Source organism: Rosa rugosa, chromosome 4, assembly GCF_958449725.1.
Source record: "Rosa rugosa chromosome 4, drRosRugo1.1, whole genome shotgun sequence".
Lineage (NCBI taxonomy): Eukaryota > Viridiplantae > Streptophyta > Magnoliopsida > Rosales > Rosaceae > Rosa > Rosa rugosa.
This window is the reverse complement of record NC_084823.1, coordinates 2029205-2050918: the sequence shown is the minus strand read 5'-3', so window position 1 is coordinate 2050918 and position 21714 is coordinate 2029205. Positions and strand designations below refer to the sequence as shown.

The 21714-nt window shown below is 38.0% G+C and overlaps 2 protein-coding genes across 11 annotated transcripts; both read right to left on the bottom strand.

The window, feature by feature from the left end:
- Positions 1 to 441: 441 nt before the first annotated feature.
- Positions 442 to 9073, bottom strand: LOC133746539 (uncharacterized). Its single transcript, XM_062174706.1, has 4 exons — positions 8418 to 9073; positions 2857 to 2945; positions 1617 to 2773; positions 442 to 1525 (listed from the first exon to the last, which is right to left on the bottom strand). The coding sequence occupies exons 1-4, from the start codon at positions 8957 to 8959 to the stop codon at positions 722 to 724; spliced, it is 2592 nt and encodes an 863-aa protein (XP_062030690.1). The 5' UTR covers positions 8960 to 9073; the 3' UTR covers positions 442 to 721.
- Positions 9074 to 12531: 3458 nt separating this feature from the next.
- LOC133745871 (uncharacterized) lies at positions 12532 to 15900 on the bottom strand. 10 transcript variants are annotated; one of them, XR_009863848.1, is made up of 7 exons: positions 15805 to 15900; positions 15400 to 15679; positions 15124 to 15201; positions 14430 to 14494; positions 13694 to 13811; positions 13418 to 13586; positions 13214 to 13270 (listed from the first exon to the last, which is right to left on the bottom strand). XR_009863848.1 is itself a non-coding variant. In XM_062174032.1 (3 exons), exons 1-3 carry the CDS (start codon positions 13594 to 13596, stop codon positions 12794 to 12796), a joined length of 321 nt encoding a protein of 106 aa, XP_062030016.1. In that variant the 5' UTR covers positions 13597 to 13687; the 3' UTR covers positions 12532 to 12793. The 10 variants fall into 10 exon arrangements, 1 of the variants encoding a protein (XP_062030016.1); XR_009863845.1 differs by having other exon boundaries at positions 13418 to 13578; XR_009863849.1 differs by having other exon boundaries at positions 13214 to 13233; positions 13418 to 13578.
- Positions 15901 to 21714: the final 5814 nt, after the last annotated feature.

The window sequence follows — 21714 nt, the reverse complement described above, 5'->3', positions numbered from 1 at the left end:
GCTCTGATAACCATGAAATTAATGTTATTAGGTTGAGAATGGTGTAATGTGAATTGGAAGATGTTGTAATTTGGGGAGCAGGGTGGCTCCAGGAATATAAGGATTGATGGTTTATAAGTATAAATGTCTTTCTACAAGTTTTGGGTAGTCCATTTTTAGGGGAAGTTCCGCCAAATTTTTTGTAAAATTTCTTCTAAGGTGGGCCCGCAAGGCCACTTTGGATTTCAATATGAAATCCGAGGCGGGTCCTGTCAGGTCAAATTCTAGTGGGAAAGACTAGGAGGCGGTGCCACTCGCTGCCCCATCGCCACCGCCATAAACCGCCTCCAAATGCCCAATGGTCACGCCGCATTAATGACCTGTACTAATGAAAACGCACCAAGTCGACAAAGTAGTAAATATATTCAACGCATGAGGGACTATCGCTCAAAATATGTTTGTTCCCAATAAACTTTTTCATATTCCCAACGCAAAACGGACATTCCGAAAGGAAGCCCAATCAATCTATGTCTCAACAAAATTCAAAGCATGTACACATCAACTAGCCTATCACTAGTAAAGCAAAAATAGAAAGAGATTATGTCTCGCCCTCGGCACTACGCGCCTGCTGCCCCACTGGGTCTCACTCCCCAACATTTTCGCCCTGCAACTCGACCTCGGCATCCACACGCACTTCCCCTTGTTCGTCCACATTTGCACCCTCCGCCTCGCGATCGCCGACCTAGCTCGAGACGTGCTCGCGGATCACGATACCCCCGCCACGACCACCACTCGCGGCACTAGTTTGCAATCTCGCCGCCTGATTCACCTGCATATAGCTGACCATTTTCTCTTTATCAATCCAGCCAGCGGCGATACCATCACGGATCGAGTGCAAAGCCCCATCCGAGAAGGCCTTATTTATCTTCTCCTGAAAGTTGGAGGATAAAAGGTAATGATCGTGTCGCTGCTCGACTAGCTCCTTCCTCAACTGCTCGAGCTCCGCATCCTTCTGGCCAGCTTGACACTCGACGTTCCTCAAGCGATCAATTTCCCTTTGCAAGGTACCAACCTGCCCCTCCAACTCCAAAACGCGATCGGGATAAGGATCCAAACTCAGCAACCTGGCGTCACGAAGCTCCAACTCGGCATCGCGTTCCGAGACCTGTCTCTCCAAATCTTGCATACGCTCTTCAGCTTCACGAGCCTGGGCCCTCACCTCTTCCAATGCCTTCAGGCCAACTTCGGCTCGCTGCAGCTTACAAGTTAGGTCCAGGTTCGACTTCCTCAGTGGGGCAACAGCATCCTCAGCCTCCCGACGACGAGACCCCTCCATTGCAAGCGACTGCTCCAATTCCATCCTCCTCGTGATCCCATCATCAATCGCCCTCCTCATCTCCTCACGCTCTACTTGGCCTCGATCCAGCGCCCCATGAGGCTCGCGTGCCCGCTCCCTCTCGACGTTCAGCTCCCCCTGCAATCGGGCGATCTCCTGATCAAAATGTGCAATCAACTCGGCGGAGGCTTGATAATTCATGTTCACAGCCTACATCACACACCAAACACAGCACATTAAAAAAAAAAGGGGGGAAGCCAATAACACATGAAATAGAATACATGCAAAACATAACACGTACCCTCATCAATCTCTCCTGAGCCTCTCGATACCCAAGGCGAGGATCCTCAGCATTCACACGGCTGCGATCACGATGACAGTGGCGCAAGTCAGCAACCATGTGAAGAATGGCACCATCTGTGATCCCGATCTCCCCAAGAGTGCGCGCGAGACCCTCAGCCACCTCATCACGAGAATCCCGAGCGCCTCCACTTGTAGATCTCGAACGCGCTACACCTTCAACCCGAGATTTCTTCCTCCCTTGAGGATCGACAGCAACACCCACCGGGGGACTTCCAAGACGAAGCTGCGAGGTAGCCTTCTCCCTCGACCTAGCCCCATCAGTAGGAGCACAAGTATCCGATACTCGGATACCATCCACCCCGCCAACCTGGACAGGGGCATCTGTCTTAGCAACTTGAGCACCCCCAACATCACCCTCTCCCACCCGTTGCGCCATAGGAGCCTCAGCAGCAGGAACCGCATCACCAACAGCCTGGCTAGTCACCTCGGCTTCCCCGCTATCGACAATAATGACTTCTCGAGATACCAGATCACGGATATCGTCACCAAAAACGGCACACAACTGCTCTAACACAGCATCTTGTACCAGACGAGCCTGGATAGGGGGATCTATCTTGGCAACCTGAGCACCCCCAACATCACCCTCACCCACCTGTTGCGCTTTAGGAGCCTCATCAGTAGGCACCGCATCACCAACAGCCTGGCTAGTCACCTCGGCTTCCCCGCTGTCGACAGTAATGACTTCTTGCGATACTGGACCACCGATATCGTCACCAAAAATGGCATCCAACTGCTCTAACACAGCATCTTGTACCAGACGAGCCCTGACACTGGTATCAATTTGGCACCGCTCCACTTCCTCAACCAGCTCATCAACGGAGATCTCCACTTCAACCCCCGACCCCGTCGGCTCATTCACAACACCACGCCCCACCGCACCAGTCGAGGCTCGGGGGGACAGCCTCGCGCTCTCCTGAATCTCGAGGAACTGGTGCTGCTTGGCAAGTACTCGGGAACGTGAACCCATCTGGTCCATCAGCTCTCGGGAAGGTGCTACTCCCTCCGACTCTCGCAACAGCTCCTCGATGGTGACATTAGTATCGATTTCAGCATATGGAGCGTCACTCTTACTGGCGGCCTCGTTAAGCATATCATCTACAAAACAAACACAATGTCAGCGAGACCAAAAATGAGTAAACGATAACATTATGCATAACGATGGAACAAAAACCCCTCACCCAGATGCCTCCACAACTGTTCCTTTTTTTGTGCCGCTAGTTCAATGACAACTTTTTCAACAATCTCTTGAATGGATTTGCCTTCGTCTCTGCATGGATAAATAAATTGTACATATATAAGGTAAAGCAACGGTCATGCATGGATAATTATACTTATAAAAGTGAACATTTCAATATGCCTAATCACATTCTCTCTTGTTTCAAGTTTCCTATGAATTTAGCTAATAGAATTGATAGAACTTGTAGCTCTTTTTTCTAGGATACTTCTCCTAATATTGCATGGTCTCAAGCTGCTTTGCCTAAAAATAAGGGGGTTTTAGGAATCCATTCTACGAGTGTTTTAATAAAGCAGCTCTAGCTGAATTGGGATGGAAGATTCTTACTCAACCTAATAATTGGTGGGTAAAGCTCATTCTCATTTTCTAGATGTTCCAAAGTAATCTTCTCATTGTTTAGCATGGCAAGGAATTTTAGATGCCAGAGATATTCTTATTAAAGGTCTTAGGTGGATTGTTGGTGATGGGAGATCTATCTTATTTTGGTCTTTCAATTGGGTCTTCCCCTTTCCTTTATATCGATTACATCCTACTCAAGCTAGGAGTAATGTTGATTAGACCCTGACAGTTGATAAATTCATTCATAACTTTACTTGGAATAAACAAGCTCTTTTCTCTGTTCTTCCTTCAGATGTAGTTGATAAAATTATAGCTATTCCTCTTCCAGTTAACCATGTTTTTTATTCTTTTATTTGGGACCTTCTTCTTCTGGTGAGTTTTCAATTAAGAGTGCTTCTATATTGCAATATGATCATATCAGTCCTCATTCCAAAGCTAGCCCCTTAAATAGAATGTGGGGCCTTAATATCCCACATAAACTGAAGATTTTTGCTTGGATCTTTGTTCGGAATAGAATCCAAACTAGAGATAAACTTGCTAATGTTAATCCTCAAATTTCTCATCTTTGCCCTATGTGTAATGATCATGTTGGATCTATGGAGCTTCTGTTTAGATATTGTTCTTTTGCTAATTAGGTACAGTCCTCTAATTCACATCTTAACCTTGCTGGCTGCAATGGATCTCTTATTTCTTAACTTCATTATCTTAGTAGACGACAAGATAATCAGGGCAATTTGGGTAGAGTTCTGATGATCCTATGGTCTATTTGGAATGCCAAAAACAATCTTGAATTATTTTTAGAAATCATAGTCCTTCTCTTTTTAGAACTAGACATGAAGCTTTAATCTTGTATCAGTCTTACTCTAATGCTAATGGTTCCAGATATAATCCTAAAATCTCCAAGTTTTTCCAAATTAAATGGCAACCTCCTTTGAATAATTTTGTTAAGCTGAATTTTGATGGTGCTGTTAAAATTGAGCTCAATTTTGTTGAGCTCAGGTTTGCCTGTTGTAGGACTATTCTGGTTGCAAAAGTTAATGCTCTAACGAGCATCTTCATACTGCAATGCTTAGGAAGGCTTCTCATATAGTAGTTGGGCAAAGCTTCAATTCTTTGGACACTCAGATTATTAGTCAGACATTTTGGCAGAGCAATTCCAACCCATCATTTGTAGACATGGTTTTCGAGAAGCTAATTTTGTAGCTGATGATTTAGCCTCTCTAGCCTAAAATCATCAGAACCCTAATATTTGGTTCTATTGTCTCCCCCTTTTTCTGTCCCCAGCGTTCCATTTAGATCAACTAGAAATGAGTGTTGTTAGAGGTTTTTCTTTCTCTTTGTAATGTTTTTTTTTGTCATAAAAAAAAGGCATGCATGGATATTGAAACAGAGGGTAGCCATGCTATCATTAACCTAAAGAACATATGACATGAATAGACGTTGAGAGTTTGGTGGATGACGTGTATGTGTATGTGTGTGTATATATAGGGTCATTCCACTAAGGGTTTTTTTTTTTTTTGTTATTTTAAGGGGTTTTTGTGAGACCTATTTTTTGCATGTTAGCTTTTTAAGCCCAAGCCGTTAGATGAGAAGAAAATTATAACATTTAATGATAATTATCACGATTATATCAGATAATTATTATTGAGTTTCTTCGCCGAGATTCATTATTTGATATTTAATACCAGTAATGACATTACATATAAATATAGGAGCAACGGCGTTACACGATAACAAATCGGCATTTATGGGCTAATTGGAAGCGTTAAAGGGTGATATATCATACTCATAGCTATATTAACTAGCGAATCAAGAGAATGAAGCCACAAATAGCAAGAAATTATGCGCGCTTCTTTGGTCATTAAGACCAAAATATTCATTTTGTTCTTTCCTTCCCAAATATTATGTATATAATTGTATAAATAAGACCCTCTAGCTGATTGTAAAGGGTCCCCGCCAACACAACTCAAAATCAATACATCAAATAAGCTACAATATCGTTTCATTCTTGCTCTAATCTAGTTAAATTTTTATCGGTTTCTTTACCTTCGCACTTTATCTTTCCGGCAATTTACTCTTCAGTCTCTTTAAATTTCATGCAATTTAATTCATTCGCGTTTAGATTCTTACTTTTTTACTTTCCACACTTTACTTTATGCAACCTAGATAAAAAAAATCAAAAAGAGAAGCAACATCGGTGAAGACGCCAAAAGTCCTTGCAACAAGGGCAAGAGAACTCATCGGCCGAGATGGTTCCTTCCTCGACCCACAGTCACTTGAAAGAATTCAGACCACGCACAAATCATATCTAAACCTCGCTCAGTCAATAGGCCGCGAGTTGGCACGCCTGCGCAATCCAGAAGGACAATTGAACTTCAAATCCCTCGGCTACTTATACCGAGACGATTTTGAGGTAAACAATAAGGTCTCTTTGAGAGTCCAAAAGTAGCAAAATATCTAAGCATAATATATGTTTTTTGAGTTCCTAGGTTAATTCAGACGCGTTGTACTGGAGATGCCTTATGATGTCTCATTTTTCTAAATCATAATGATTTTTTTGTGTTAAATCTAGAGTTGCGTCAACCTAGGTTGCATTTTAAAAAATATTGGGTGTAGAGCTTTTCTCTCACTTAGCATACACATAATTAAGGAAAGCCAATAGATTAGTTCTAACGTCAGTCAACTTGAGCTTCTTTGTCTTGAATAAATAAGACTAGGTTAAACATGGCTATGCATACATAATTAATTGGTGATGAATGCAAATCTCCTAACTTGTTTTCTCTTTGATTTTCTTAACCCTGAATCAAATCTTTTTATTTTCTGAGTCATTTAGTGTTTGTGTTTATTTAATTATTTCACCTACCAAAACATCTTCAAACTTTGTCATTAGTTAGTTTGTTGTGTATACAGCCTATAAATTTTCATGTCATTTAGAATAGTTTAAAATCGTCTGCCAGTCAAATCTTTTTAACTGAACAGTTTAGATTTTATATTGTTTTGAGTCATAAATTTGTAGTTAGACCACCATTATTTTTGGGAACGATCCTTGCCCATATTAATTTTGACATTCTTGTAAGGTTAAGTTATAAACATTATTGTGCATCTTGGGTTAGTTCAAACCAGCCTATCAATACCTTAGCGTTTATCAATTTGATTAAAATTTATAGAACTGACAGTCATTTAACTTTAATAATATCATAAAGTACGTAGTAGTAGAAATCAAAGTCTTAGAGCAACGTACTCTCTAACTATCTCTAAAAACCCTAGACCTGAATTCCTCTTTACCCATTCTCAGTCCTGTCTGGCTGCGCCTAAGCGCGAGCGCTGGCCGATGGCCTTGCCGGTGTACGAGGTGTGCGGCCAGACAGGTAGTTATATATGATGGTTCGTCCAAAGCTCTGAGGTTGAGATTGGGCTCCCTTTTTTCTAAGCTTGCTCATGGGAAGGAGATGGTTGCACTAAGTTCGGGTTTATGGTCGTGAGGTCGGATCAGTCAGGGGAGGATCCATGGCGTGGCGGTGGGACAGATAGCAGCGCCACCACCGAGGAGGGGAAGGTTGAGATGGGCAGTATACGATATGGATTGATGTTGCAATCTGGATAGAGGCAGGTTGGCTCTGGTATTGTGGAGGTGGATGGCGCAGGACGCCAGTGGTCTGACGAATACATTAGAGCGGCTATGATAGAGGCCCGACATCAGAGGCAGAGTGGCGTGATGTTGTTGCAAGCACGTTCCAGGGCTGGGCTTGAGAGAATAATGTTGACTGCCTTGGTCTTTTGGGCCTGCGCATTGTTGTTGGACCCAAGTAATGGGCCCTGTTTGGGTTGGTTAATGTTTAAGTTTTACTTTGGTTTTTTAAGCTTTAGGCTTTTACTCGCTTTCAATAAGCCTGTACCTTTATTTGGTTCAGTCGATGTGGCTTTATACCGGTCTGCGCACTGTGTTGTGTCTGCCCTAGGCAGGTGGCGGGTTCCTTATTTTATCAAATAGTACATATATAAGTGGTAAGATGAAACTTAATATCACCGGGTAATATTTCTGGTAGCAATATACTAGGAAAGCTGATAGTACTAGTAACTTATAGCTCCGCGTAAGCATTGTCTTTCCAGTTTATCACCAAAATTGTAAAGTGAATGAAGTAGCCTATATACAATCTTCGCTAAATTATGCATGTTAGAAGACACTTAATATTATTCCTGGTAATTCTCTTAATGTTTATTGTATTTTGGGTTTAAGGCACTATGTTTCCATGTATTATATGGTTCCATTAATAGACAAGGCGCACCAGCCCTTGGAATAATGCAAGTGCAGGTTCTTAATCAAAATGGAACATGTGTTGTTAATGCTATAGTGCCCAATCATTGGATGCCACCTCCTGTGGACCATGTGAAGTTGAATTGTGATGTTGCTGTACTCCAGAATGGAAATCAAGTTAGTGTGGGTGTGGTGCGCAGAGATTATAGGGGTTCTTTGGTGGGAGCTATGGGAGAAAGACTCCTGTATACATTGCAACCTCGTGCTGCGGAATTGATGGCCATTTTAAAGGGGTCTTTCAGATGAAGGATTACTAGTGGATAGAATTAGATTTCTGATGAGATCTATGGGCATTCAAGGCATTCATTTTATGTCTAGGGTGGTTAATGGGGCAGCTAATATAGTACTAGCGGGATTTGTAGCTCGCGAAAATGGGCGACATAGTTGGTTAGGAATTGGGCCCTCTTGGCTCATGGATGTCATTGTTAGTGACAGACCGGTAACTGATTTAGATAGTAGGGAGGAGAATGAGAACATCATGTCCATCCCCGGTTAATCTCATGTTTTGTAGTTTGGCTTCCTTTTAAATAAATGAATCATTCATTCTCTAAAAAAAAAAAAAAAAAAAAAAGGGCGCACCAGCCCTTTTTTAAAAAGAAAAAAAATAATTATGTCATAAAGTACTTGAAGAATATTAATTCCATCACTTTAATGTTAACTAGGTTTGTTGCGATAACAAGGAACAAAGTCGCGAGCATGTCACATAGTAGTATTATTAGAAATGCTCTTATAGTTATCATTATATTTGTTAACCGACTATAAGAAGTATCATCATAGAAATGTTCCAAGTTCCATTTCTTTCGGTTACTACTTGAAGAAGAATAGAACCTAGAGAAGTATAGTAACTTTACCTGGATTTTCGTGGATACCACCCACTGACATGGCCTACGGATTTAAGTGCAGATCTCCATTTTCGGATCCTCGCCGGATCGGCTTTGAAGCGTTGTTCAAGCTGGGAGAAAGCTTCCCCAAAAGAGCCCCTTTGATTTTTCACGTCACCGTCATCTACATCATAGAAAACTGGGACTATTCCCTCCGGCTTTCTCATGCATTCAACGGCCTTTGCAAGCCCATCCAAACACCAAGTTGAATTGGCAAAGTTGGGTGAAAAAATGACAATTGCACATATTGATTCCTCAATTGGTTTGAAGTCACTTGGACCCATTGGTTCCCGAGGCTCACCTTGAATTGTCGATATTCCTTTCTGATCCAAAGCTCGAAGCAGATGCTCTGTAAAACTCTCTGGGATGTCTTCACCTCTGAAACTGAGGAAAACATCATTGTTCCATCGAGTTGTGGGAGTAGGGGGGGAAAAAGGAAAAACACAAGTTTTGAAGCTCTTTGGTTCGGGTCTGACGGATCCGAGTTCTCGAGAGGAAGAGGATGGATCCATGAAGGGCTGGGGAATTGACAAACTAGTTATACAAGAGCAAGAGCAATTTGGTAGATAGGTGTAAACACTGAAAATCAGGAGGAGAATTTAAGAAAGACAGATTGCCCAAATTCAATCAATCTTTCTGTTCGGGTCGGAGAACTATGTTTTTATAGGTTGTAATATAACGACATAGGTTTGCAAGTCAAGTCAACTGCGATATTTTTTTTCATTTATTTTCTTTTGTGGTTATAATTTATTTATAAAGTAATCTCTATCTCTACTATTATATTATAAAGAGAAGTTATGTCAAATAATTTCACCAAATTTAGATTTTCATATACGTTTTTTGAATAAAATAATTTAAATGCACTTAAAAAGCATATAAAATATCATTATAGTAAAATACTAAAATGAAATAAAAGAAAATTAGAAAAGTGAAAGGTCAAAAACACAGTCAATCAACCACTAAGTGTGGTGTAATGGTCGAAGGTCCCAGTCTGGAATCCACAGGTCTGGCTTTCAAGTCTCCACTCCTACACTTAGTGGCCAGCAGGTTTGAGGGGTCTTTGGGTTCGTGCGCCTGCGACGGGAGATTAGTCTGGCTATGCTGGGATACTTCCGAACTGACTGGGTGGTGTGTACTAACTATCTAACGTACCGAGGTGGCTCGCAAGCCCCTCCCCCTCAATCAAGAAAAAAAAAACACAATCAATCCAAAAATTGCTGCAAGCAATTTCTTAACTTCTATTATCTTTAGTGGCTGAAATTTGAGACAAAAAAGCAACAAGTTTCTATGATATTACTTCGGGCAGCGCACGCGTATATCGCTAGTTATTATAAATGGAGACTCTCTTTTAGTGTCAAAGAACTTCACAAAATTTTGAATTTATCAAGTTAAGCCAATAATATATAAATAGACGTCGGTGAGCCGTTGCAACATGGTCAGATTTTAATTAGGCACGATGAGTGGGAAGTCAAGTGTAGTGCACGTGATAGAAATATTATTGATGACATGCAACATGAACCACTCGATAGAAGAAGTAATTGAATGAATGGTGCACAATTAATGACCTGCAAAACCCTCGGCCATCTCATCTCTTCCTTTTAATAAGTAGCTGAGAATTCTCACGTGTGCGGGAAGTAGATGGATAACTGAACAAAGAACATTAGAAGTTGAAACTTTCTTCCTCAGTTGAATCAAACTAAATGGATCAATTGATTAAGAAGCAGGAAAGAGCCATGGAGCCCCATCTTTGGTTTTGATCTCATTACTCTGCCACTCAGAACACCAAACATACTTTTTCAATTGAAACTAATACTCATGGGGATACACCGACAGCTAGATTGTCTTCTTGAAATAAAACTTCACCATTGCAAACTCATTATCCATATTTCCTGACTACTGAAAACATGTCAATTGGCCCTCAACGGTATGCAACCTAAATGAGTGTTTTGAAAATATAATTTCTATAGATGAGTTTCTAATGAAGACTTTATAAATTATAATAAGAATCAAGTGAGAAGTTTTGAATAAACGGTTAGATAAGTGTTTTTAGCTTTAGTTAATAATTAAGAATTTCAATATATAAATTACCTAACCATTCATTCAAAAATTCTATTCTTAATTATTATAATATTCTTATTAGAAGCTCTAATAAAAATTATATTTTCAAAACTAGAGATTGCGACAGCATCCAATGCCAAAGTCTCTGAGGTCAATGAGAGTTAGCATATAGATCTCAAAACTCTCGGGCTGGGTTCACACGCGTGCTTTTTACGTCTTCACCCATTGCAGGCTTGCAGCTACAGGATAAAGAAAGTATCACATGTGCTACAGTGTATTCTGCACAGCTGCAGAGTAGACAAGCCTTTATATAATAGCCTGCGACACGCCGACACCCTCCTTCGCGAAGACCGAAGACTTGTTAGGGCATTTAGTCAGTTCTATAGTTTCTTTTTCGCTAAAGATCTCGTGGGATGTATGACACAAGTAATTTAGACCGTCCAACGAGGAAGGCTGAATCAGACTGTCAGAGATTCCAATAATGAAATTGCTGTGAAATTGCCGTCCCCTCTGAAATTACTCACCGGGAGACATTTAGGTTCAACACTAGATCTCCTTTCACACGGAGAGAGAGGAGAGAGAGGGAGAGAGGAGTGTGGAAATGGTGATAGCTAGCTTGCTTGTGATCCAATAATGAATTGCTGTCCCCTCTAGTACACAAGTAATTATATTTGGACCCTCCATAGCTCTGAAGAAAGAAGAAAAATGCCAAAGAGACTTCCATGGACCAAGGTCCACCTGCACCTAGGCAAAAAAATCAGATATTTTGCCACCAAATGTCTCATTTTGCCCTTCATTTTGCCTATGGTCCACCTACACCTTGGTCAGAAATTTTGGAAAAATGCTAACCGGAGACATTTTGATTCAAGACTAGATCTCCTTTCACACACGAGAGAGAGAGAGAGAGAGAGAGAGAGAGAGAGGTGTGGAACACGGGAGAGAGAGAGAAAGAAGAGACAAGACATTTTGGTTCAAGACTAAATCTCCATTCAGAGAGAGAGAGAGAGAGTTCATTATTGGAGTCCCCTCTAGTACACAAATAATTGTATTCGGACGACCATCATAGCTCTGAATAAAGAAGAAAAATGCTTGCCAGAGAGATTTTGGTTCAACTCTAAATCTCCTTTCACACAGAGTGAGTGTTGAACACAAGAGCGAGGAACGTGGAGCACGGTGATGAGTATGATCCGGTAAAGACAAAAATAGAGGTTGTCTCTTTCTTTTGGCGGGAATAAGTTTATATATTTATTTATCTCGTGTGAAATATGAAAATATTCCACAAACCCACATACCACAGTGAGTTTTCTCTCAATCACGGCACAAATGGTGGAAACGTCCGTCATCATTAAAAGTTGAAAACAACATTGAAACATCAGAACTCAGAATTGTGTGATTCAAAACAGATAGATCACCGACCATTATAAAAAAATAAAAAAAAATCCTCCAAACTTTTCCGTTTGAAAGACTAGAAACCTTGCCCGCGCTTTGCCGCGGAATTTATTGTTATCATTGAATTTGCAGATTGTTCATAAGAGTAATTGCTTGTGCAGACAGTTATACTATTGAGCTTATAACATTACATATATAGCAACACTGAAATTTGTAGATTTGGTTTGATCTGATTGTTAGATTTTGGTGGATTCAGTATAACCTAATGAGTACATTGTACAGGAGAATGCAATGAGATATTACATGGACAAAGAGCTTCAATGATGAAGACTTGAGCTGTACTCATGGGGCTGAAGTTGCTTTGAGCAAGCCTTCCCCATAGCTCTTTCCACTTCTGAGATAACGACTTTGCCAACAAAAGCAAATTACCACTCAGTAAGTACAATACAAACTATTACGATACCATACAATGTATGACAAAATAAAACCTACCAGTGGAGTTTAATCTTGAAAGCCATTTACACAGAAACAGAAATGAAGTCCATGAACTTCAGCTAAAACTTGCACAACCATGTTAATCACTTCGCTTCATTCTATCAGGATAACCCCAAAAAAAAAAAAAATCAATCTCATCAAAGATTCACAAATGGGCAACACCAACTGAAAGCAAATTCAAATTCAGTGTGCGCACGATAGAGTGAAGGAGAGAGAGAGAGTCACAGGAAGCCATTGAGTAATAGGTACACAACCTTCAAGATACAAAGCAAAAACATTAACACATGGAATACAGTGAAATTGAAGCATAAACCTCGTAGTGTATTGAGATAGACCTGGGAGTGCCATCAAAGAGAAGAGGTGGGTTGAAAGTGGCATATCAAACAATGCTTGCCTTAGCTCAACTAAATCAATATACTCACTTCCATCATTGTCGTAGAATATAAATGCTCTCCAGAGATGTTCATCATTCTCCAATTTTTGCAAGTGAATTGTGAGACAAGCTATAGTACTTGTGGGTATCTCATACACTCATTTACAACTATTTGAACAAAAAATTACAATTATTTGAACCAAAATTACAACATTGAGAACAAAAGTTACCATATTCATTTACACTATTTACATATAGTTAAATAAAAATTACAACATTGACAACGAATTTTTTTAAAAGCTTGTAACAATATCGTAAGAGGTGTAATTACTATTATTAGAACTAAGATTATACAAAATAGGACTCAACATTACCACTCTGACAGCAAATTTGTTGTCACTTTTGTAAATGTGGGTATGAGATACCCACAAGTACACTAGAATTTCCCGTGAATTGTAACTGTTGCGAACTCTGCATAATCCAGAAATTCATTCCCATCAACATCAGCCTATGCAAAGAGAAGACAGAAGGCATTATTTTAATTGTTGAATAGATTGTATATATTAAAGATACATAAGCCGTTACATAATGTTAAAAATTTGTTAGAAGCAAAGCTATCGTGATTTTAGTTTTCAAATGAAATTAAAGCACACACCTTATCACTTCCATCAGCATCTTAACCTCTGGTTCAGCCAACTGCAAACCAACCTTTTGAAGACCAGTCTTCAATTCCTCATAAGTTACTTTGCCATCTTTATCAGCGTCCATCAATGTGAACATGTCCCTGATTACTTCTACTTCGTTAACAAAAGTGTTCTGCAATTCTTGCAGCATTTGATAGAAAAAGAAAATTTCACATAATCACATATTTTGTGAATCATATATCACTTGCAATAGTAGTCAAAACTGAGACTCATAAACAGATGCTTACCCATAAATTTATTTATTACTGAGAACTGCTTACTACTGAAAACTGCTTGAGCCTGGGCTTTGCAATATCTCCTAATGGAAAATTTGGAGCTTTTTTGTATTTTGTAACCATGGATGTTCTGTAATCACAAAAGGCAAGGCAAACTTCAGGTCACATATTTCATGAAATGAAATCATGTTGCAGATATATCTTAACCTCATAGCAGCAGAGACATGCACAGAACTCTTCTTTAAAGAAAAGTTTATATTACACCAATTACCACAAACAATTGGGGTTCTCCAGTATTGACAACAGAAGTTTTATAAATTTTCAAAGTTGTTTGGCTTGGCTGGGACTCTTTTAACTTGTACAGGAACTACACTGACGATTCTAATACAATTACAATAAAAAAAGAAGCAAATGTGGATTAATTACATATACATAATGGAAATCTGTAGATGAGTTTTGTACAAAAGGAAAGTAGATGAAATAATTCAATTTTGGAAGTTAGGCTAAACTAAGCATGCAGGAACATAGGAGAGTTGTAAAATTGATTGTTTAGATACCTGCAGCTATATCTTTAGCTATATATCTATGTGCTAGTTTTCAAGTCAATCATCAATTTGTGCTAAAGTTGTTATGCAGATTAATAAGTGTGTGATGGATCATAATAAGAAAGAGTTGAGATTCTTTATATCAATGAAAAAAGGAAAGTGAGAATAACTAAGAAATGAAAAGTAAAGGAAAAGAAGATAACCTGATTGTAAAAAAAAGCACTGACTGTCAACAGAGAAATTGATCTCCACCAGTGATAAGCAAAACCTGCAAGAAGAGTAAATCAGAACAAATTGCAAATCAAGAAAACAAAAGATATGATAAGATTGAATGCAAAACGAAACGGGTTATGTAATATATATTTGATGTGATAGATAGGATTTCAAATTCTCATGGTTTTGACTCTTATCATATTCAAAGCTAATAGTACCTGCAGATTCAGGTTAGGAAATATCCAACCATTAATCTTTTTTATTTGTAGACTAAAGATGCATAATATAATATTTTAAGTTTTTAACTGACATTACCATTCACAATTTTTCAAACTTAATTTAGAAGCAGATTGATAAACGGAAGATGTAAGAAATAGTTAGTAATGTATAGTAAGGCGATTCAGAATCAAAGAACATGAAGATCATGGTAATAAATTTATTGATTCTAAAATTTCAGTTACCTTCATTTTTCTTCTAAAATTTTTCAATAGTTATTAAACAAATTTAGAATTACAAAACATGAAGAATGTAATAAAAAAGTAAAGACAAATTATACAAAACTATATAGAATAGAAAACAAACAAAAGAAAAAGCTGTCTTTAATAATCACTGAATATGAAAAAAGAAATTCATTTGAACGTAGACGGAAAAGCATAAATTAAACAAAAGCACAAATTTAAATACCTGAGCAACCTCAAAGGTATTCAAAGCTAAAGCACTTGTCTTCTGCTTCACACAATGATCAATATCCTGCAAATTTCACTAAAATGAAAGAATAGTGACAAAAATAAAAAATAAATAAGAAAATAGTTTTTTTTTTTTTTTTTTTAAGAGATCAAACCTGTTCTATTTGCTATTCAAAAGGGAAACCACAAATTAATAAAGTAGATGATAGAAGTTGTTTCAGTAAGAGATCAAAGCTTGTTGTGTTGTGCTGATTAGATCAAGTTAAAATCTTACCGAGCCTTGATCGGTGCTCATGTTGATAGGTAATCCCGATATTGGTGAAGAGAAGGGTGATGTTGATGGAGGCTTCCCGAAACCAGAAAGTAGTGGACATGTTGCTTATATATCGATGACTCTAGGGTAAAATTGTAATCCTACAGCCAATCCCTTTTGGGTACTGTTTGAGAAATCTGGAATGATCAGGGAACTTCTTTTTGTCTGGAATTCACTTCTTATCTCTCTCTTCTTCTTCTTCTTTTCCTTCTTCCCCAGTTCTCTTCTCCCTCTTTTTTATCTGTGTGCTCAACAAACAACAAAATCCCAAAAGGAAAACGATTTTATCAGGTCTAATGTGAAATAGAAACCCAAACTCCATCAAAAGAGACCCAAACTCTGTCAAGCTTTGATCGATAACCATACCTGATAATCTAGAAGAGTTAACGATATCAAGAAGAACCCACTCTACCAAACTTTGATCAATCACCAAACCCGACAATCTGGAACAGCGAATGTCGGATAGAGAGGCCTCTGTCAGTGTAAATAGAATCTCCCAGACTTTGTAACCGAAAATAGAGGCTTCCAGATTTGTGGATAGAGGCTTCTAGATCGGCGAAGCGCATAAATTCCAACAATCGGCTTGGCTTGGCTTGACTACAGTAAACGGCTTATGAACAGTAAAACGGCTTATAAACAGTTAACTAACGTTTTATATATAGTAAATTACATGGGATGAGAAAATAGTGGGAAAGCAGGTTTAATTATTCTGTGCCTTTGTATGAGATTTATCTTTCCTGTGTGTCACTATTGTGAAGACTTAAGCACAGTTGCATCAGCCTTTATTTCAAAAAAAAAAAAGATTACATGGGATGAGAAAATTTCACTGGAATTCTAATATGCCTCACTACACGTCCCTTGAAATTATTTGTTAAGCATACAGATAAAGCCAAATACACGGTCTTATTCAAATATTCTTTACTAGTTACATCCACTCTAAGAGCAACTCCAACAGTTTCCTTAAATTTTAATTTTTCTCTATTTTAAGAAAAAATAAGTCTCTTTTGCTCTTATAGATTCCCTATAACTATCCCCATTTTAGGGGAACCACTGCAAGTGGCCTAGTGGTTCTTGCCTAGTTGGGTGTGCTCCCTAACCTAGGTTCGAACCCCGAAGCTGTCAAAGTGGTCAGGCACTGTGCTGTAATGCACAGTTGGAGCATTTCACATGCGCCGAAAGAGTTTATCTTGGGCCTAGGAAACCTTTGGGTTCCGTTTGACAAAGTCAAAAAAAAAAATCCTCATTTTTGGGATAGTGAAAAAAGAGAATATCAAATTTCTTAAATTTATAGAAATCTTTAAAATTTTAAGGAAGAATTATGGAGATTTTAAAGATTGCTGTAAAATAGGGAATCTGTTGGAGTTGGAGAAGAAAAGTATACTAAAGTTTTGACTATTACTTCTGTATATTACAAAAATTATAGGGAAACTGTTGGAGTTGCTCTAACAAGATACTAATTCTAACTTTATGCAGGGGCGGAACTAGTCAAGGGTTTCAGAACCCCCCCCCCCCCCCCCCCCCCCCTCAAATATTCTTTACTGGTTACATCCACTCTAAGAGCAACTCCAACAGTTTCCTTAAATTTTAATTTTTCTCTATTTTAAGAAAAAATAAGTCTCTTTTGCTCTAATAGATTCCCTATAACTATTCCCATTTTAGGGATAGTAAAAAAAGAGAATATCAAATTTCCTAAATTTACAGAAATCTTTAAAATTTTAAGGAAGAATTATGGAGATTTTAAAGATTGCTGTAAAATAGGGAATCTGTTGGAGTTGGAGAAGAAAAGTATACTAAAGTTTTGACTGTTACTTCTGTATATTACAAAAATTATTGGGAAACTGTTGGAGTTGCTCTAACAAGATACTAATTCTAACTTTATGCAGGGGCGGAACTAGTCAAGGGTTTCAGAACCCCCCCCCCCCCCCTCAAATATTCTTTACTGGTTACATCCACTCTAAGAGCAACTCCAACAGTTTCCTTAAATTTTAATTTTTCTCTATTTTAAGAAAAAATAAGTCTCTTTTGCTCTAATAGATTCCCTATAACTATTCCCATTTTAGGGATAGTAAAAAAAGAGAATATCAAATTTCCTAAATTTACAGAAATCTTTAAAATTTTAAGGAAGAATTATGGAGATTTTAAAGATTGCTGTAAAATAGGGAATCTGTTGGAGTTGGAGAAGAAAAGTATACTAAAGTTTTGACTGTTACTTCTGTATATTACAAAAATTATTGGGAAACTGTTGGAGTTGCTCTAACAAGATACTAATTCTAACTTTATGCAGGGGCGGAACTAGTAAAGGGTTTCAGAACCCCCCCCCCCCCCCCCCCCCCCCAAACCCAACAATCAATTGAACATAACAACTAATTAATGCATTAATTATGTATAATTATATATAAGCTTATATGTTTTAGCAAATCGGACCCCTCCCCTCTATTGAACTGTAAGACCCTAAAAATTCGTTATTAATTCCTAAATATTTTCTGGAATTAATAAAATGTTCGTTAGTACGATTTCGTGATTTAAGGATTGAGCGGAAGTTTTCGGACAATTATTCGCTCGGAATGCTTTGATTCAAGGGTTGACTTTTTATACGTTAGGATTATGTGAAAACTTCCTTCACGGAAATTGTAAGGCGCGTCCATACGAGTTCGTGCATATGTGGAACGCGAAAATGGAGTTCGTATGAGAAAGTTATGAGCGATTGAAAATTGAAAAAATTCTATAAATAGGAAAATTTCTGGGATTTTCAGAAAAACCCCAAAATTTCCTTTTTTATATTTTCCTCCCCTCGATTTCTCTCCTTTCTCTTTCCTCAGACCCAATGAAATCAGGCCAACCCAACCCGGATTTATCTCCCGTTTTCGGCGTTCTCTATCCGAGCCACCACCACAGATCGTTTCGCCATCACCTCCCCATCCTCCCTCTGGTACTCGCCGGCGACTATTTCCACAGGAATTAGCATATCAGCGCTGTGGAATCCGACCCGGTCGAATTGTCAGATTCCGACATCATCTCGGGCCGATCCTTACCTTTCTGGAATCCTCTCCTCCTCTAGATCACATCCATACCGGTCTTGAAGGACAATTCAAAGTGTTATGGCCGAGATTGAGCTTTGAAGATCAACGATGGAGACTGCATCAAAGGCAATAAAGCTGAAGTAAACTATATCGATCAATTAGATCCTTGAGATTCATCTGAGCCATTGGACACTACTCCACTCGACATCTCTTATTTTTTTATGGACAATGGACAACATGTTGACAACATGATCAGCGATGGTGTTCTTGGCACCGATTAAATTTTCAGCATATGTTTCAGCATTTTTAGTCTCCCTTGGTTATGTTTCGTTAATTTCCTTTTCTTATGTGGTGTTGTCTTAGTTATGTTTTCTCCATTTGGAGTTGAATAAAGGAATTTCCTTTTCTTATCTGGTGTTTTCTTAGCTATAACTTTCTCAATTTGGAGTTGAATAAAGGAATTTCTTTCTTTTATGGTCAGCTTAATTATATTGATTGTCTTATATGATTATGTTTGACTACTTGATTATATTTGATGACGTATAATAATTATATTTGATTACATTTGCTGTTATATGTATAATGAAAATATAATCATTATTTGCTACTTAAGATTATTGTAATTATGTGCACGATGATTATACTAAATGATATTTACTTATGATTATTTCTGTTATAATATATAGTTATTATCTGCATTATGATTATATTAAATGACTTATTTTGTTTTTCTTTGTGAAAAATAACAAAATAGTTTTCCGTTGTGGGGGCTTGAACCCGAGTCATTCGAGTGAGAGCCAGATATCCTAGCCAACATAGACTACAACAATTTTCTGATTATTTTGTTATAATGTTATATTAATGCATGTTCTCAGCAAAGTATCATTATTTTGCGATTATGTTAGTCAATTTTGCTACATATTATTGCTATAAGCAGTTTTGGACATATACTCATTAAGCATATATTTCCTTCAACTCTTCAAGCATATATTAAATTAAAGTAAAAAATTTAAACAATGCGGTATATACAATGATATGAATGAAGATGTCAGAGATTTGGAAGTCCACCACCAAAGCATGCTCAGGACAAGTTTATTATCCTAGTTTCAATTACTAAGCCATGAAAAGGTTTCAATCAAGAAAAAACCGTGAACGCATTGCATAAGTTCTTATTACTTCCCTAGATTACTTAAGCAAGATGAACGCACGATTACTAAGCCTTTAGAATAAACAATCAAGGTATAAAACGCTATTCTATCAAAAATTTATGCTAAGCATTAAGCACATGTGGAAATTTGATCAAAACAGGTATGCAAAACTAGTGCGGAACGCCTACCATGCAATCCTTTTTATTTGGTTTCACCTATTGTCCTATAGGTTTTACTACCATTGAAATAAGCATTATTAACCTTTTAGAAGATTAGAACACCTACTTCTATCCCCACTTACAAGTTCATAATGTTCTATGCACGCGTTCACGAACATAAACAAGTAAGAGATATCCATAAACCAAAACCAAATAAACAAATTTACAACAAAATAGTTTCAAAACTAAGAATCAAAACAATGTCAAAAACATGTCTTACGGCTTCAAGCCTCACCCCTAGCAAAAGTAATTTAGCTATACATTGTCTTAAAAATCACAAGCATGAAACATAAAAAAATAGAGAAAAAGAAACAGATGTGGTGGAGGAAAAAGAAAGAGAGATAGAAGAGAAGGTGAAGGGTGAGGTTGTTTCTCAAGGTGCTGCAGAGGTTCTATATCTAGGGGATACATAGCCCTAGTTTCCTTCTTCAACTCTACTTGTAATTTGCTTCCCTAGTTGCTTGAGGTTTCCTTTGATTGGTGCACAATTTAATTACTTTCAAGCCTTTGTAATCTGCCATAATCTTGTGGAATTCATCTAGGACTCTCCTTGATAATTGTAGCACATAGACCTTCCAAAAATGCACAAGAAATTCGTCGAAAGAAGATTCTCGGCCAAACTGCCCTGTTTTGACTAGGATTGGATTTATGTCTCTGAAGCTTCGTTCTTTGGACTAAGAATGACGCTCTTGCAATGTCTCAGGATGGTTCTCGACTCCTACATGTTATATGACATCATATCTTCTAGAGTGATCAATAACCTTCTGGAAAAACTCCAAGTAATTCGCCGGAAAAGGTCTCTAAAAAAGATTCGTGAAAAACTGACAGTTTCTGCCTTATTGGGAAGCCTAATTTGAGCTTCATTTACTGCTGCCTTGTTGATAACTACTGATCAGCTCTTTGCCTCATATTGAACTACAACATCGTATATTTAAGGATTGCTTACCCTCTCTGCAAAGGTGCAGTTCGAAGGATGCAATAAATGCTCTCAAAAACTGTTCTCGAAAAGCTAATTATGAAATTGCAGTTTTCTGCTTTGCAGCAACGGTTTTGCACAACGATTTCCGTAGACTTTCCTTGCAATTTCTGGCCATATGAATGATTAATTGAGTCCTTTGCATTAGTACTTCATGGCCCATGGTTATTTTCTACATTTAAGCTTCTATTTCTCTTGAATTACTTCATGAATTACCTAAAAAGATAATAAAGTTAAAATTGAACTTTTAAAGGAAATAACTAAGAAAAATGTAAAGGTTTGCACATTATAACTGTCACATTTATGCTTTTTTAAGTAATCCATAGGAAGGCAAGAGATGTGATCAGGAGGTATGAACTCAGTAGGTAACCGCATGATCAACCGAGGAGAAACTGGGGTTGAGTACCAAAGCACGAACGTGGCACACTGTATACGCAAACATATATAGAGTAGGCAAAACGCTTTCGTCAAGAAGTCACATGTATTTGCATTTTACCAATGCTCTATCATCAACTAAGAATAACAAGTATCATGCAAAGTAAAAGTTACCATTTTTAATTTGGACATCCGTTACTAAGTGAACATACATGAATTCTCAAAACATAATGAAATAAAAATCTGTACTATCATCAACTAAGAATAACAAGTATCATGCAAAGTAAAAGTTACCATTTTTAATTTGGACATTCGTTACTAAGTGAACATACATGAATTCTCAAAACATAATGAAATAAAAATCTGTACAGTGATAACTTGAGAACGTAGAAATTAAACCAACAAAGAATAACATGTTGATAACAAAATAACTACTAGTTGACCAAAAGAAAAAAAATTAGGGCAAACTACTGTTTAGTCCCTGAAGTATGCCTTCGCCCTCGTTCCAGTCGCTATCTTTTTAATTAATCCCAAAAGTT

Excerpts from the sequence above, each read along its gene's own strand:
- LOC133746539 (XM_062174706.1), bottom strand. The coding sequence starts at position 8,959 with ATGGATCCATCCTCTTCCTCTCGAGAACTCGGATCCGTCAGACCCGAA. Across the intron at positions 2,946-8,417 it reads TGGTATCCACGAAAATCCAG|AGACGAAGGCAAATCCATTC; the intron begins GTAAAGTTACTA and ends TTATCCATGCAG. Across the intron at positions 2,774-2,856 it reads ACAGTTGTGGAGGCATCTGG|ATGATATGCTTAACGAGGCC; the intron begins GTGAGGGGTTTT and ends TTTGTTTTGTAG.
- LOC133745871 (XM_062174032.1), bottom strand. The coding sequence starts at position 13,596 with ATGCTGCAAGAATTGCAGAACACTTTTGTTAACGAAGTAGAAGTAATC. Across the intron at positions 13,271-13,417 it reads ATGCTGATGGAAGTGATAAG|GCTGATGTTGATGGGAATGA; the intron begins GTGTGTGCTTTA and ends CTCTTTGCATAG. Across the intron at positions 12,885-13,219 it reads ATGCAGAGTTCGCAACAGTT|ACAATTCACTTGCAAAAATT; the intron begins ACAATTCACGGG and ends ATAGCTTGTCTC.